This window comes from Typha angustifolia, chromosome 3 (genome assembly GCF_048772165.1).
Source record: "Typha angustifolia cultivar Huaian chromosome 3, ASM4877216v1, whole genome shotgun sequence".
Classification (NCBI taxonomy): domain Eukaryota; kingdom Viridiplantae; phylum Streptophyta; class Magnoliopsida; order Poales; family Typhaceae; genus Typha; species Typha angustifolia.
The window spans coordinates 3675666-3690529 of NC_133241.1; the positions used below are offsets into that span (position 1 = coordinate 3675666).

The following is a 14864-nucleotide window of genomic DNA, read 5'->3' on the forward strand; positions in this document are numbered from 1 at the left end:
GACTGATTCTTATAATAAATCCAGATCTTGAAGGAATCGTTCCGTACCCTAACTTTTGGTATCGTAACCCATCAATCTAGTATCAGAGCCAAGCGAACCTCAGATCTCCATTAATAGTGGAAATAAAGAAGATAACACCGACAAGGAGACTAATGGAGAGCACACTGACAAGGGAAGACTTAACCCACGATAACCCTAACCGTGAGGTCGATTCCTTTCGAGCACTACGGTAGGACCTAGTCAACCAATGTCCATGGGTGTAAATATGGGCTTGGCGGATGAACTTAGGGGCATGTTCCAAACATTGCTGCATAGAGTTGACATAATGCAAAAAATCATAATGATTTAAAGGAATATGTCATGAATTGATCGGTGATATGATTCGGACTTCACCGTTGTCGTCTCGAGCATGGATTCACTTTAGGAGTGTCTTTATTTCTTGTTTTAATATTTAATTTCCAAGAAAATAAGTTTTCTGTAAGTCACGTTCGAATGCGGGTGGAGTTCGTTCGAACGCGGTTGTGAACGCAGTTGTGAACGTGGTTGTGCGAGTGTGTATTGTCCGTTCGAACGCACTGTGAATGCCTGCATCACGTTCGCAAATCCAGAGAAGTGGGAAGCAAGCATATTCGACGCGTTCGAACGCCTGCATCGTGTTCGCAAATCCAGAGAAGAGCGAACTCGGTGCGTTCGAATGCGGTCAGCGAAAATGTAGTATTTAGGGCTAATTTTGAGTTGTTTGGTTAGCCTCTAAAGGGATGTGGATGGCAACCACAAGAGCCGCTGCTGCCACCACCCAATTGGCAGAGGCAAGCAAGGATGGTTACACTAGGCCCAGTTGTAGGTGAACCCATCCGACGAGCGAACCACTATAGAAACCACCTTGGAGATCAAGATCCGTGGGCGGGTCAATACGATCCGGAACCACGGCGAGTTAATCAAAACCGAAGGAGGGATCATCAACCCTTCATGGTGCATCCTCCCTCTGGTTAGACAAGGACTTGGACATGATCCGGAATGAGACAACGGTATCCGTGGACAAATCGTGCGTCTCAAATTCCCCAAGTTCAAAGGTGGCGATCCGATTGATTGGTTGTATAAGGCAGAGCAATTCTTCGCATACCAAGGTACGGCCAAAGAATACAAGGTGACGCTTGCAAGCTTCCACCTTGAAGATGCGGTGCTTCATTGGTTTCGAGTAGCCAATGCCAATGAAGCTATCGAAACTTGGGCTGAATTTTGTGTTGATATCACGCGGCGATTTGGAGCGTCAGGGTATGAAGACTTTGATGCTATCCTCTCAAAGATGGTGTAAAAGACCACGGTTGGGGCATACCAAGAAGAATTTGAGAGGATAAGTAGCAGATGTCATCCACCATGGACGGATCATCGACTTCGCAGCACCTTCATCTCCGGGCTACGGGGAGACATACAAGCTGATGTGATGGCTTTAAGGCCTAAAACCTTAAAGGAGGCCTTCGAAGATGCGGTGCTTATGGAAGACAAACATAGGACCATGAAGTTATACTTGAAACAGAGTTGGACGAGCCAAGGGAGCCGCAATCAAGCTCAACCAACCATTGCGGCGGGAAATATTATTGGAGTACCAAGAACCGCTGCTGCGATGGTGCCTCCTTGAGCACCCTTGAAGCCATCCCAAGATGTGAAGTATGCATCTAGAGGTCCAGGATGAGCACTCACACCTGCTCAAGTGGAGGAACGAAGAGCCAAAGGCCTAGGCTTCCGTTGTGATGAGAAGTTTGTACCCGGGCATCACTACGCTAAGCTGATGGGATTGGTGATATAATCGACGGATTGGAGGAGGCTAAGGATGAGATTGCAGCTGAAAATGAAGGTGTGGCTAGACATCAAGGAGAAGAAGCTGAGGAGCAACCCGTGGAAGACATGATAGCCGAAATCTCTCTCCACACCTATTCGAGGACAGTTGCGCCAAAGACCTTGCTAGTGAATGGTGTAGTCAAGAAAACTACAGTGAGAATCTTGATTGACACCGGGACCACCCACAACTTCATTGACAAGAGGCTCCTGAGGAAGATCGCGCCCGAGTCGAAACCCACGGAAGGCTTCGATGTGACGATTGGAGATGGCACCACATTGCGAGCGGATTTTATTTGTGGTGGTGTGAATTTAAAGGTGCAAGGCCAAACTTTCACATTGGACCTTTATCCATTGGCCTTGCAAGGTGCCAATATTGTTTTGGGGACTCAATGGTTTTAAAGCTTAGGGTTTGTAACATTTGATTTCTCAAACCTCACACTAACAATTCGGAGGAATGGATGAAGTGTGCTACTGGATGGAAATCAACCATGGCAAGGGCCGACATTGCAACCACTAGTGGGCTTTCCTTGTGCAGGGGACCGAGCTATACTATTGCAAATGGCCGTTGCTGAACCAGAACATCCACCACCAAGGAAAATAGTCGCTGACATGCAAGAGCTGCTGTAGGAGTTCTAGGATCTCTTCGAGGAACCCTGAGGATTGCCGCCGACCCGTCAGCACGACCATCTCATCCATATCATTCCAGGGGCTAAACCAGCAAATGTTCGGCCCTATCGGTACTCGCATGTACAGAAGGAAGAGATCAGTAAATTGGTGGTGGAAATGCTCGAGCAAGGGATAATTCAACCGAGTAGAAGTGCCTACTTGTCGCCGGTGCTGCTGGTTCGGAAGAAAGATGGGGAGTTGGCAGTTTTGCATCAACTACCGAGCCTTGAATGCAATTACCGTCAAGGACCGGTATCCAATACTGGTGATCAAGGAGTTGCTGGATGAACTCACAGGGTCGGCTTACTTCAGAAAACATGACTTAAGAGCGGGGTACCATCAAATTCGCGTCGACCCGGAATATGTGCACAAAACGGCATTCCGAACTCACGATGGCCACTATGAGTTCTGAGTCATGCTGTTTGGGCTCACCAATGCACCGGCCACCTTCCAAGGGCTGATAAATGACCTTTTCCGTCCGCTCTTGCGTCGGTACGTGCTCGTCTTCTTTGACGATATTCTAGTGTATAGTAGGAATTGGAGCGAGCACTTGCGGCATGTGCAAGAGGTATTAAATATCATGCGACAAAACTAGTTAAGTCATGATGAGCAAATGTCTTTCGGGAGAGCCACGAGTGGAGTACTTGGGGAACATAATCTCAGGAAGAGGAGTGGAAGCCGATCTAAGTAAGATCAAGAATATGGTGGACTAGCCAATTCCTACTAATCAGAGGCAATTGAGGGGATTCCTTGGGTTGACGGGGTACTACCAGCGATTCGTTGCCAACTATAGCAAAATTGCTGCTCCGCTGAGCTCCTTACTCAGAAAAGGTGGGTTTCAATAGACGAGCAAGGCGACAGAGGCCTTGAAAGCCTTGAAGACAGCTATGTCTACTGCTCCGGTTCTAGCACTATCGGATTTCAACAAGCCCTTTGTGGTGGAATGCGACACTTCGGGTGAGGGCATTAGAGCAGTTATGATGCAAGAGGGCAAACTCGTGGCATATATGAGCAAGGCAATGTCAAACCAGTCGCGACAGCTATCCACCTACGAGCGCGAAATGCTAGCGATTCTCCACACCGTTACCAAATGGCGACCCTACTTGATTGGCCAACGGTTCACTATTCGTACGGACCAGCGTAGCTTACCCTACTTCATGGAGCAACATGTGCACACCCCAGCCCAACAACGGTGGGTCACGAAACTTGAAACACCCAAACCTCCAAATACACGTGTAAATCGCGTGGGTAAATTCCCCCATGCGGTGCATCACATGACCTGTCAGTACAAGGATTTCATAAGGCACACAACAGCACAATTTCACCATAAATAAACTCGACTATAAGAGCCCGGATACAAGTCCACAGGCCACAACAAGCCTTCCAAATATACATCCAAAATATAATGCTAAAGTCCAAAATACAACATCGTCATCACGCCCTCGCAGGGGCTTAACACAACTAACAAACCTACTAAAAAGGAAAAGCAGCTACTCCTCGCTACCCGCACCTACGTCCCCTAGCTCTGAAAATAATACCACCACGAGGTGGTGAGCTTACAGCCCAGCGAGTATGATCCATACAATCTAAAAATAATGAAATCACATGTGTATATCCAATGTATGCCTATATTTGCTAACGGTAACGATATGCTTATTGAAAAGACTTACCATAATTTACTGAATCAATGCAATCGATAAGGATTACCAGTCACTATCCTGGAACATGCTAGTTCCTAAACGTATCATGATAAGTTCACACAGATATAAAGCTTGATACAATCTCTTATTCGTACACATCTCAATCATAGGTTTTAAATGTTATGTATAGCAATAAAATAGTAGTTTAGTCATCTCAGGTCTACCAAAGCATTAATCATACTTATCATCGCTCACCGAGCTATTCACCACACAGGGTAAATACTCTCAAGAAACAATCATCCATCATATAATCATCCATCAAGGGGGGATATATACATATCTAGCGGTAATGTCACCTACACGTGTATGGCGACACTACATGTGATCAGTTGTCTATGGCCATCAGACTCAGGACCTCGGTCGTAAGCCCATATCTCACTCTCTCTAAATCATCACCGCCCTCGGCGGGAGAATCGGGAGCCCTCGGCTTATCAACAGATGCCCTAACCCTGTGTCGTCGGGTACCGCTAGAGTTATATCCCCGCCTCACAATCATATTCTTCTATCATCATAATCTAGTCCTAACTATGCAGTATAACTACCTGAATGCCACACAAGCTTCCCGACCTCAAGTGTAGGCCGCTAATAGTATAGTCATATAAGATATACTCTACCCTTAACCCTGGGCTGAGTGAGTAAGGGTACTGCCTAGTCAGAATTCGACTACTAATGATAGATGGAAGTGGTGCAGTGTTTATGAGTGTATACAGCATGTTATAGTCATCATGATCATTACATTCTATATTCACAGTAATCATATATCTATGCAATGGTATACCATAGAAGACACATGTAAAGCATTATCACACTAATGTTTATGCTACATTAACATTCTCATAATATAATGATGAGCAGGTTATCAATAACTACATATGCAAAAGATATAACACGGTGTACTAACTGCATGCATTAATACCGACATTTCCTACAGTGTCATGACAGGTATAATGACTGTAATTATGTTATTCTAGATTTGTATAACTCTACTCGCCTGGGGGGTCTCCAAAGTATGGTAAAACTCATCAGCTAGCCGGCTCCTCCGGAATCCCAAAATCCTCCTCACGCGGTGTCAATCCTATTAATTCACGCAAGTAAGCCATACGTAAGATTAGCGAACTAATAGAATTAATTATCTTATTAGCGCATTTATGTTTGGTAAAATACATGAGTCAAGGGTCTCCAAGGAGTCTTATGTTATCCAAAAATTCACATGATACTAGATTGTCATTACGAGGGATCAAGCTAATCAAATCAGGTGAAAAAGATAAACAGGGTTATAGGGTCCAAATGGCCCCAAATGAGCTAGGCTAGAGGCAATGGGTAGGCTCAAACCCAACCCGAAAAGCAAGAGGGCCTTAGTGGGCCACAGCCCACCAAGGTTGGAATAGTGGGCTGTAGACTACAGTCCACCCAACATTGGGCTAATGGGCTGCAGCCTACAGCCCACCCGGATCCAAGGCTAGGTGGGCTGCGGCCTGCAGCCCACCCAGACCGAGCTGGTGGGCTGCGGTCTACAGCCCACCCCAAAACCAGCTTAGTGGGCTGCAGACCACTGCAGCCCACTAAGGGGGGAATGGTGGGGGTTAAACCCCCACCCTTCCACCCGATCTCCTCCCGATGGAAGGAGGTCGAGGCGGTGAGAGGGATCCACGAGGTTGCGGGGTTGCGGGGTTGCGGGCGGCGCGACACGAGGCCGACGGCGCAGCGCGAGGCCGACGGTGGCCACGAGACCGACGGGTAAGTGAAAGGGGTAAAAGGGAAAGGAAAAGGAAAGAGGGGAGGAGGAGGGCTGACGGTGACGGGCAGCGCTCCATGGCCGACAGCCATGGAGGTGCCTCCTCTCCTCAAAGAGGGCCCGAAGCCCAGAGTGGGCTTCTCTCCCTCCACTGGAGCTCCTCGGATTGGCAGCTAGACACGAGGTCATTGGCCGCCGTGGACTCCGATGACAGCAAGGAAGGGGGGGTTATACTACAGAATTTAATGGCAGGGGGGGATGGCTTATCGAAAAAGAGAGGGGTTGGTCGGCAAGCTCGAACGCTCTCGGTCCGGGCTTCGGCGGCTCCGAGGCTGTCGGCTCCGGCGTCGGCAACCACGAGAGAGAGGGAGAGAGGCAATGCGGTGGAGGGAAAATTGGGGGGGAGGATCGAGGTGTCTGTGGTGATGGGAAGGGGATAAGAAGATGAGAGATGGCGTGCACAGCAGAGGAAGGGGAAGAAGAAGAAGAGGAGGAGGGGGGGCAGAGTGGTAGGCGCCTGTGACGCTCGGCGCGTGCGTCACGAGATTTTTTTTTATATAATATTTGGGGTGTTACAACTATCCCCAACAACAAGAAATTTCACCCTCGAAATTATGCACCTGAATCGATAAATAAATGAGGGTAGGTAGACTAAATCTCTTCCTCAGGCTCCCATGTAGCTTCCTCTACTCCATGATGCCGCCAAAGGACCTTGACCAGAGGTACGAGTCTTCTTCGGAGCGTCTTCACGCATCTATCAATGATCCGTACTGGTTGCTCCTCATAGGACAAGTCCTTTCTCAGCTGGATAGGTTCTTCCCTTAAAACATGTGACGGGTCATACAGGTACTTCCTCAACACTGACACATGGAATACATTATGAATCTGAGATAGCTTTGATGGCAAATCCACCCGGTAAGCAACCGGTCCTATCCGTGCCAAGATCTCATAAAGGCCTATATATCGAGGGCTCAGCTTGCCCTTCTTCCCAAACCGAAATACCCCTTTCCATGGCGAGACCTTGAGGAAGACTTTCTCCCCGACTAGAAACTTTAGGTCTCGACGTCGACGGTCAGCATAACTCTTTTGTCAACTCTGGGCAACCTATAAGTGTTCCCGTACCTTCCGCACTTTGTCCACGGTCTCCGGTATTAGCTTTGAGCTCTCTATCTTTCGTTCCCCCACTTCATCCCAACTGACAGGTGTCCGACATTTCTGTCCATATACAGCTTCATAGGGAGGCATCCCAATGCTGGAGTGATGACTATTATTATAGGCAAACTCAATTAGGGGAAGGTGTCAGTCCCAACTGAGTCCGAAGTCTACAACTGAGGCACGTAGCATGTCCTCCAAGGTCTGGATCGTCCGCTCTAACTGACCATCAGTCTGAGGATGATAGGCAGTGCTGAATTGCAATTTGGTACCCAGTGGCTTAGCAAAATGATGCTACAACCTAGAGGTGAACCTGGGGTCACGGTCAGAAGTAATAGAAACTGGTGCCCCATGGCGAGCAAAGATCTCATCCCAGAATAAAGTGGCTCGATGATCCATAGAATCAGTGGTACTGACTGGGAGGAAGTGAGTTGACTTGGTCAATCGATCCACAATCACCCATATAGAGTCCTTTTTCTTCAAGGTCTTCGGCAGACCCACCACAAAGTCCATGGTGATATGCTCCCATTTCCACTCAGGAATAGGTAATGGCCTGAGTGTCCCAGCCGGCCTCTGATGTTCAATTTTGACCTGCTGACAAATCAAGCATCGAGCTACAAACTCTGCAATGCTCTTCTTCAATCCTGGCCACCAAAAGTATCTACGAACATCATGGTACATCTTCATCTCCCCAGGGTGCACACTGTAAGATGTCTGGTGAGCTTCCTCTAAAATCTCCCGACGGAGTCCTCCCACGTCAGGTACACAGAATCTATCTCCAAACTTCAGGGTTCCCAATCCATCCAGGCAAAAACCCTTTTTTACCTGAGTCTCGAACTTGCTGGAGGAATTGCAGTAAATAGGGGTTTTATGCCTGTGCAACTCTAATCCTCTCCACTAAAGTCGGCCTCATAGTTACCTGGGCCAACAGTCCAGTACCCACATATTTGGCTATGATGTGCGCGTCCATCTTCTGCAGATCTTGTAGGATGTCCTGCTGCTGAGTAATCAAACTAGCCAAGTTCCCATCGACTTCCTGCTCAAGGCATCCGCCACCACATTTGCCTTCCCAAGGTGGTAGTTAATGGTGCAGTCATAATCATTCACTAGCTCAAGCCACCTGCGCTGTCTCATGTTCAATTCCCTCTGGGTGAACAGGTACTTCAAACTCTTGTGATCAGTGAAGATCTCGCACTTCTCCCTGTAAAGATAATGCCTCCAAATCTTCAGGGCGAACACTACCACTGCTAGCTCCAAGTCATGGGTAGGGTAGTTCCGCTCATGGTTCTTGAGCTGCCTGGATGCATAAGCGACAACTTCGCCCTCCTGCATGAGCACACAGCCCAAAACCGAGTATAAAGCATCACAGTAGACCTGGTAGCCTCCTCCACTGCGAGGAACTACAAGGACGGGTGCAGATGTAAGTCTCCTCTTCAGCTCTTGAAAGCTCTCCTCACAATCAGCTGTCCATTCAAAACACTAATCCTTCTGGGTTAGCTTAGTGAGGGGACTGGCAATTTTCGAAAATCCTCCCACAAAATGTCGGTAATACCCGGCCAAACCCAAGAAACTACGGACCTCCGAGATGGTACTCGGTTGCCTCCAATTGAGAACAGTGGTGATCTTGGATTGATCAACCCGGATGCCCTCTCCTGAGACCACATGCCCAAGGAATAGCACTTCCTCCAACCAAAATTCACACTTGGGGAACTTAGCAAATAACTTTTCTCTCCTTAGCATTTGCAGTACCAACCGAAGGTGCTCTTCATGCTCCTGTTCTGAGGCAGAGTAAATCAAGATATCATCAATGAATACCACCACGAACCGATCCAAGAAAAGGCGAAAGACTCGGTTCATCAAGTCCATAAAGATAGCTGGTGCATTGGTCAAGCCGAAAGGCATAACAAAAAATTCATACAACCCGTATCGAGTACGGAAAGCGGTTTTTGGAACATCCGCTTCCCTAATCCTCAATTGATGATACCCAGATCTCAGATCAATCTTCGAGAAGACGTGCGCTCCACGCAATTGATCAAACAAGTCCTCAATGCGAGGCAATGGATACTTGTTCTTCACAGTCAGTTGGTTCAGTTGTCGATAATCAATGCAAAGGCGGAGGGTACCATCCTTCTTCTTCACAAACAAGACTGGAGCGCCCCAAGGAGATGAGCTAGGCCGGATAAGTCCCCTACTTAGTAGGTCATCAATCTGCTCTCTTAATTCTTCCATCTCCTTCGGAGCCATACGGTAGGGTGCCTTGGAGACTGGTCCCACCCCCGGGATCAGGTCAATGATGAACTCAACTCCTCTGTCTGGGGAAAGCCCTAGAATGTCCTTAGGAAAAACATCTAGGAACTCCTGCACCACTAGTAAGTCAGTCAGGGTTTGGGTCCCAGCTGACTCGATAGACATGATCACCACCAACTGTGAGCGGTCCACCTGTCGATCCTTACACAATCGACACTCAATGCCATCACTAAGCTGTAAGATGACCTCCTTGCTGTAGCAGTTAATACTGGCATGGTAGGCGGCTAACCAATCCATCCCCAGGATTAGGTCAAAATCCTTCATCTCGAGGGGTAGGAGGTCCGCCCTAAAGTCCCACTCGCCAAAAGTCAAGGTGCAAGAACGATAAACACGGTGGACTTCCAGGAAGTTTCCAAGTGGGGTGGCTATGACTAAGGGCTCCACAAGAGGTCCCAGCGCCATATTCGCATTTTCCAGGAAGGATGTAGAAATAAAGGAATGGGTGGCCCCGGGGTCAAATAGAATCCTAGCGGTGTATGCAAATAAAGTCATAGTACCTGTCATTACATATATAAGCTTTAACTAAAAATAGGAAACACATTTTCCACAATATGTAAATTTGCACATGGTTAGGAAGGAGGATCTAATATTATGTATGAACAGGACATACGTAAAACTTAAAACATGATTGATTTACTCGGTTACCTGTGGCCACGTCATTAGATGCTTCAGCATCCCGTAGGGTCATAGCAAAAACCCGGCCGGTACGTCCGCCCTGCCCCCTCCTAGGAGGTCCCGATCGCGCGCCCCCACGACCCCTACTCGCAGCAGTACTGGCTCCCGATGCTCCAGATATAGCAGGCATGGTAGGAGTGGCTGGCGCTCCACCTAACAGGGTACACTACATGCGGATATGCCTAGACTCTCCACATTGGAAGTAGGTAACGCGAGCATCGAGGCAGTCACGAGATATGTGACCCCTCTTGCCGCAAGCAAAACAAATCCGACCCTCAAGGGCAGACGGCCGTGCAAAACCACCACTGCCCGCACTGCTCGAGACTGCTGCTGACTTCCCGCCACCAATAGAAGGTCGAGCCCTACTCGGCCCGTCTGAACCCTGAGGGCTGGGTCTACTCGGGGTAGCACTAGATCCTGCGCCACCCGCATAGGGGTGACACCTTGGTCGCAGGAAGGTCCCACCAGAATGGCCTCCACGCGGACGCCCATCAAAGCGGCTGGTATGACCCGCTGCCCGCTTCTAATGCTGTGAGCGCTCCTCAAGTAAGTCCCTCTCCGCTATCCCCGCACTCTCTACTAGCTCTGCATATGTCAGGTTCTTCGCCATGTTCACCTGCTTGCGTATCTCGATTCGGAGGCCCATCTTGAACTGGTCAGTCCTAGCAGTATCGTCCGGTATAACTCTAGGGCAGAAGCGGGACAAGGCATTGAATCTGTCCTCGTACTGAGCCACTGTCATATCCCCCTGCCTCAACTGGGTAAACTCCCTCGTCAGCTCGAAACACAAGGATGCCAGAAAATATTTCTGGTCGAAGGAGTCCGAAAAAGCCCTCCAAGTGATGTACTCCCCAGCCAAGCGATCCGGCATCATGCGCTCAGTGGCTCTCCACCACTCTTTCGCCTCCCCACGGAGAAAGAAAGTGGCAAAGGTCACCTGACGACTCTTCGGGCACTCAAAAGCGGTCAGTATCTTCCGCACATCCACCATCCACCTATTAGCCTCTATGGGGTCCGTCGTGCCGCTGAACAAAGGGGGGTTAAGCTGCATGAACCAGTTCAGCGACCAAGCGGACCCACCTCCAGTCTGCTCGGCTGGAGTAAAATGCCCTGACGGCTCCCACGGTATGTGCATCCCACACATGGCCGCCGTGCGCTCGCAAACTAACTCTTCGATGAGCCTCTCTTGCTATCTGACAAGCTGTCCCAGAGCCTCAATGCTAGCTGAAGTATCGGCAGCTGGTTCGTCAACGGGGGCTGTAGCCCGTCCACGACCAGTCGTACGAATAGATCGAGCACGTCTAGGCGGCATTCCTGGTAAGTTCAAAGCAGTTTAGTTCTTAATTCACAAGTAAATCAAAAGTCGTGTGTGACTCTAGTATTCATTACTCCTAGTTATTCATTATTATTATTCATTTCCTATGTATTTGGATGATATCTGGGAAGACTTGCCGGATTTATGGTGAACCTAGGCTCTGATACCAAGTTGAAGCACCTAAACCTCCAAATACACGTGTAAACCGCGTGGGTAAATCCCCCCACGCAGTGCATCACATGACCTGTCAGTACAAGGATTTCACAAGGCACACAATAGCACAATTTCACCATAAATAAACTCACCTATAAGAGTCCGGATAGAAGTCCACAGGCCACAACAAGCCTTCCAAATATACATTCAAAATACAATGCTAAAGTCCAAAATACAACATCGTCATCACGCCCTCGCAGGGGCTTAACACAACTAACAAACCTACTGAAAAGGAAAAGCAGCTACTCCTCGCCACCCGCACCTGCGTCCTCTAGCTCTGAAAATAATATCACCACGAGGTGGTGAGCTTACAGCCCAGCGAGTAGGATCCATACAATCTAAAAATAATGAAATCACATGTATATATCCAATGTAGGCCTATATTTGCTAACGATAACGATATACTTATTGAAAAGACTTACCACAATTTACTGAATCAATGCAATCGATAAGGATTACCAGTCACTATTCTAGAACATGCTAGTTCCTAAACGTATCATGATAAGTTCACATAGATATAAAGCTTGATACAATCTCTTATTCGGCTCATCAACTGACGTCCTAACCCTGCGTCGTCGGGTACCACTAGAGTTATATCCCTGCCTCACAATCATGTTCTTCTATCATCATAATCTAGTCCTAACTATGCAGTATAACTACCTGAATGCCACACAGGCTTCCCGACCTCAGGTATAGGCCGCTAATAGTATAGTCATATAAGATACACTCTACCCTTAACCCTGAGCTAAGTGAGTAAGGGTACTGCCTAGTCAGAATTCGACTACTAATAATAGATGAAAGTGGTGCAGTGTTTATGAGTGTATAAAGCATGTTATAGTCATCATGATCATTACATTCTATATTCACAGTAATCATACATATATGCAATGGTATACCATACAAGACACATGTAAAGCATTATCACACTAATGTTTATGCTACATTAACATTCTCATAATATAATGATGAGCAGGTTATCAATAACTACATATGCAAAAGATATCACATGGTGTACTAACTGCATGCATTAATACCGACATTTCCTACAGTGTCATGACAGGTATAATGACTGTAATTATGTTATTCTAGATTTGTATAACTTTACTCGCCAAGGGGGTCTCCACAGTATGGTAAAACTCGTCAGCCATACGTAAGCCATACGTAAGATTAGCGAACTAATAGAATTAATTATCTTATTAGCGCATTTATGTTTGGTAAAATACATGAGTCAAGGGTCTCCTAGGAGTCTAATGTTATCCAAAAATTCACATGATACTAGATTGTCATTACGAGTGATCAAGCTAATCAAATCAGGTGAAAAAGATAAACAGGGTTATAGGGTCCAAATAGCCCCAAATGAGCTAGGCTAGAGGCAATGGGTAGGCTCAAACCCAACCCAAAAAGCAAGAGGGCCTTGGTGGGCTGGGGCCCAGCCATAGCCCACCAAGGTTGGAATAGTGGGCTGCAGACTATAGCCCACCCAACATTGGGCTAATGGGCTGCAGCCTACAGCCCACCGGGATCTAAGGCCAGGTGGGCTGCGGCCTGCAGGCCACCCAGACCGAGCTGGTGGGCTGCGGCCTACAGCCCACCCAGATCGAGCTGGTGGGCTGCGATCTGCAGCCCACCCCAAAACCAACTTAGTGGGCTGTAGACCACTACAGCCCACTAAGGGGGGAATGGGTGGGGGTTAAACCCCGACCCCTCCACCCCATCTCCTCCCGATGGAAGGAGGTCGAGGCGGTGAGAGGGATCCACGAGGTTGCGGGGTTGCGGGCGGCGCGGCACGAGCCGGCGACGCAGCGCAAGGCCGACGACACGGCCATGAGGCCGGTGGCGCAACGCGAGGCCAGCTGTGGCCACGAGACCGACGGGTAAGTGAAAGGGGTAAAAGGGAAAGGAAAAGGAAAGAGGGGAGGAGGAGGGCCGACGGCGATAGGCAGCGCTCCATGGCCAGTGGCCATGGAGGTGCCTCCTCTCCTCAAAGAGGCTCCGAAGCCCAGAGTGGGCTTCTCTCCCTCCACTGGAGCTCCTCGGATCAGCGGCTAGACACGAGGTCATTCGCAGCCATGGACTCTGATGACGGCAAGGGAGGGGGGATGGCTTACCGAAAAAGAGAGGGGTTGGTCGGCAAGCTCGAATGCTCTCGGTCCGGGCTTCGGCCGCTCCGAGGCTTTCGGCTCTGGCGTCGGCAACCACGAGAGAGAGGGAGAGAAGCAATGCGGTGGAGGAGAAAAAATGGGGGGGGAGGATCGAGGTGTCTGCGGTGATGGGAAGGGGATAAGAAGATAAGAGATGGCGTACACGGTAGGGGAAGGGGAAGAAGAAGAAGAGGAGGAGGAGGAGGGGCAAAGTGGCAGGCGCCTGTGACACACGCGCTTGGCGCGTGCGTCACGGGATTTTTTTTTTATATATAATATTTGGGGTGTTACAAAACTCCTTAGGTATGACTACGAATTAGTCTACAAAAAGGGGATCGAGAATCAAGCGGCTGATGCCCTTTCGCGCCAACCAGGCACAAGTGAGCTTGCCTCTTTTTCAGCACCAACATTTCCTCTATTTTCAGATATGTGGGGAACCAATGCAGAAGATCATACCATGGAGGAGCCAAAGATCGCTTCCCAAATTTCAAACCTTGAGGACAAGGTTGTGGAAGCACGGATTGATACGATTTGGACTTCACCAATGACGTCTCGAGCATGGATTCATTTTAGGAGTGTCTTTGTTTCTTATTTTAATGTTTAATTTCCAAGAAAATAAGTTTTTTGTAAGTCGCGTTCAAACGCGGGTGGAGTGCGTTCGAACATGGTTGTCAACATGGTTGTGAGAGTGTGTATTGTGCGTTCGAACGCCCCGTTCGAACACACTGTGAACGCCTGCATTGTGTTCGCAAATCCAGAGAAGTGGGAAACAAGCGCATTCGATCGAACGCCTCCATCGCGTTCGCAAATCTAGAGAAGAGCGAACTCGGTGCGTTCGAACGCGATTGAGTGCATTCGAACGCGGTCGGTGAAAATGTATTGTTTAGGGTTAAATTTGAGTTATTTGGTTAGCCTCTAAAGGGATGTGGATGGCAACCAGAGGATTATTATTGAAAAGTTGAGTTTTGCCTTACCTCCTTCCTCTTCTTCGCTCTAGTTCTCTCAATCCCCGACGACGCCGCTTCTAACCTCCCTCGACCGGCCAATCACCCTAGACCCTTAGGGGCGGCCCTCTCCTCCCCCTTCTTCCAATCTATCCAACACTTGCCCTAACCCTTCCA

The 14864-nt window shown here is 48.5% G+C and overlaps 1 protein-coding gene across 1 annotated transcript; it reads right to left on the reverse strand.

The window, feature by feature from the left end:
- Positions 1 to 10597: 10597 nt before the first annotated feature.
- Positions 10598 to 11218, reverse strand: LOC140758216 (uncharacterized). Its single transcript, XM_073094304.1, has one exon. The coding sequence runs from the start codon at positions 11216 to 11218 to the stop codon at positions 10598 to 10600; it is 621 nt and encodes a 206-aa protein (XP_072950405.1).
- Positions 11219 to 14864: the final 3646 nt, after the last annotated feature.

Bases quoted from the DNA above. Each gene is read 5' to 3' on its own strand.
- LOC140758216 (XM_073094304.1), bottom strand. From the start codon at position 11,218: ATGTGTGGGATGCACATACCGTGGGAGCCGTCAGGGCATTTTACTCCA.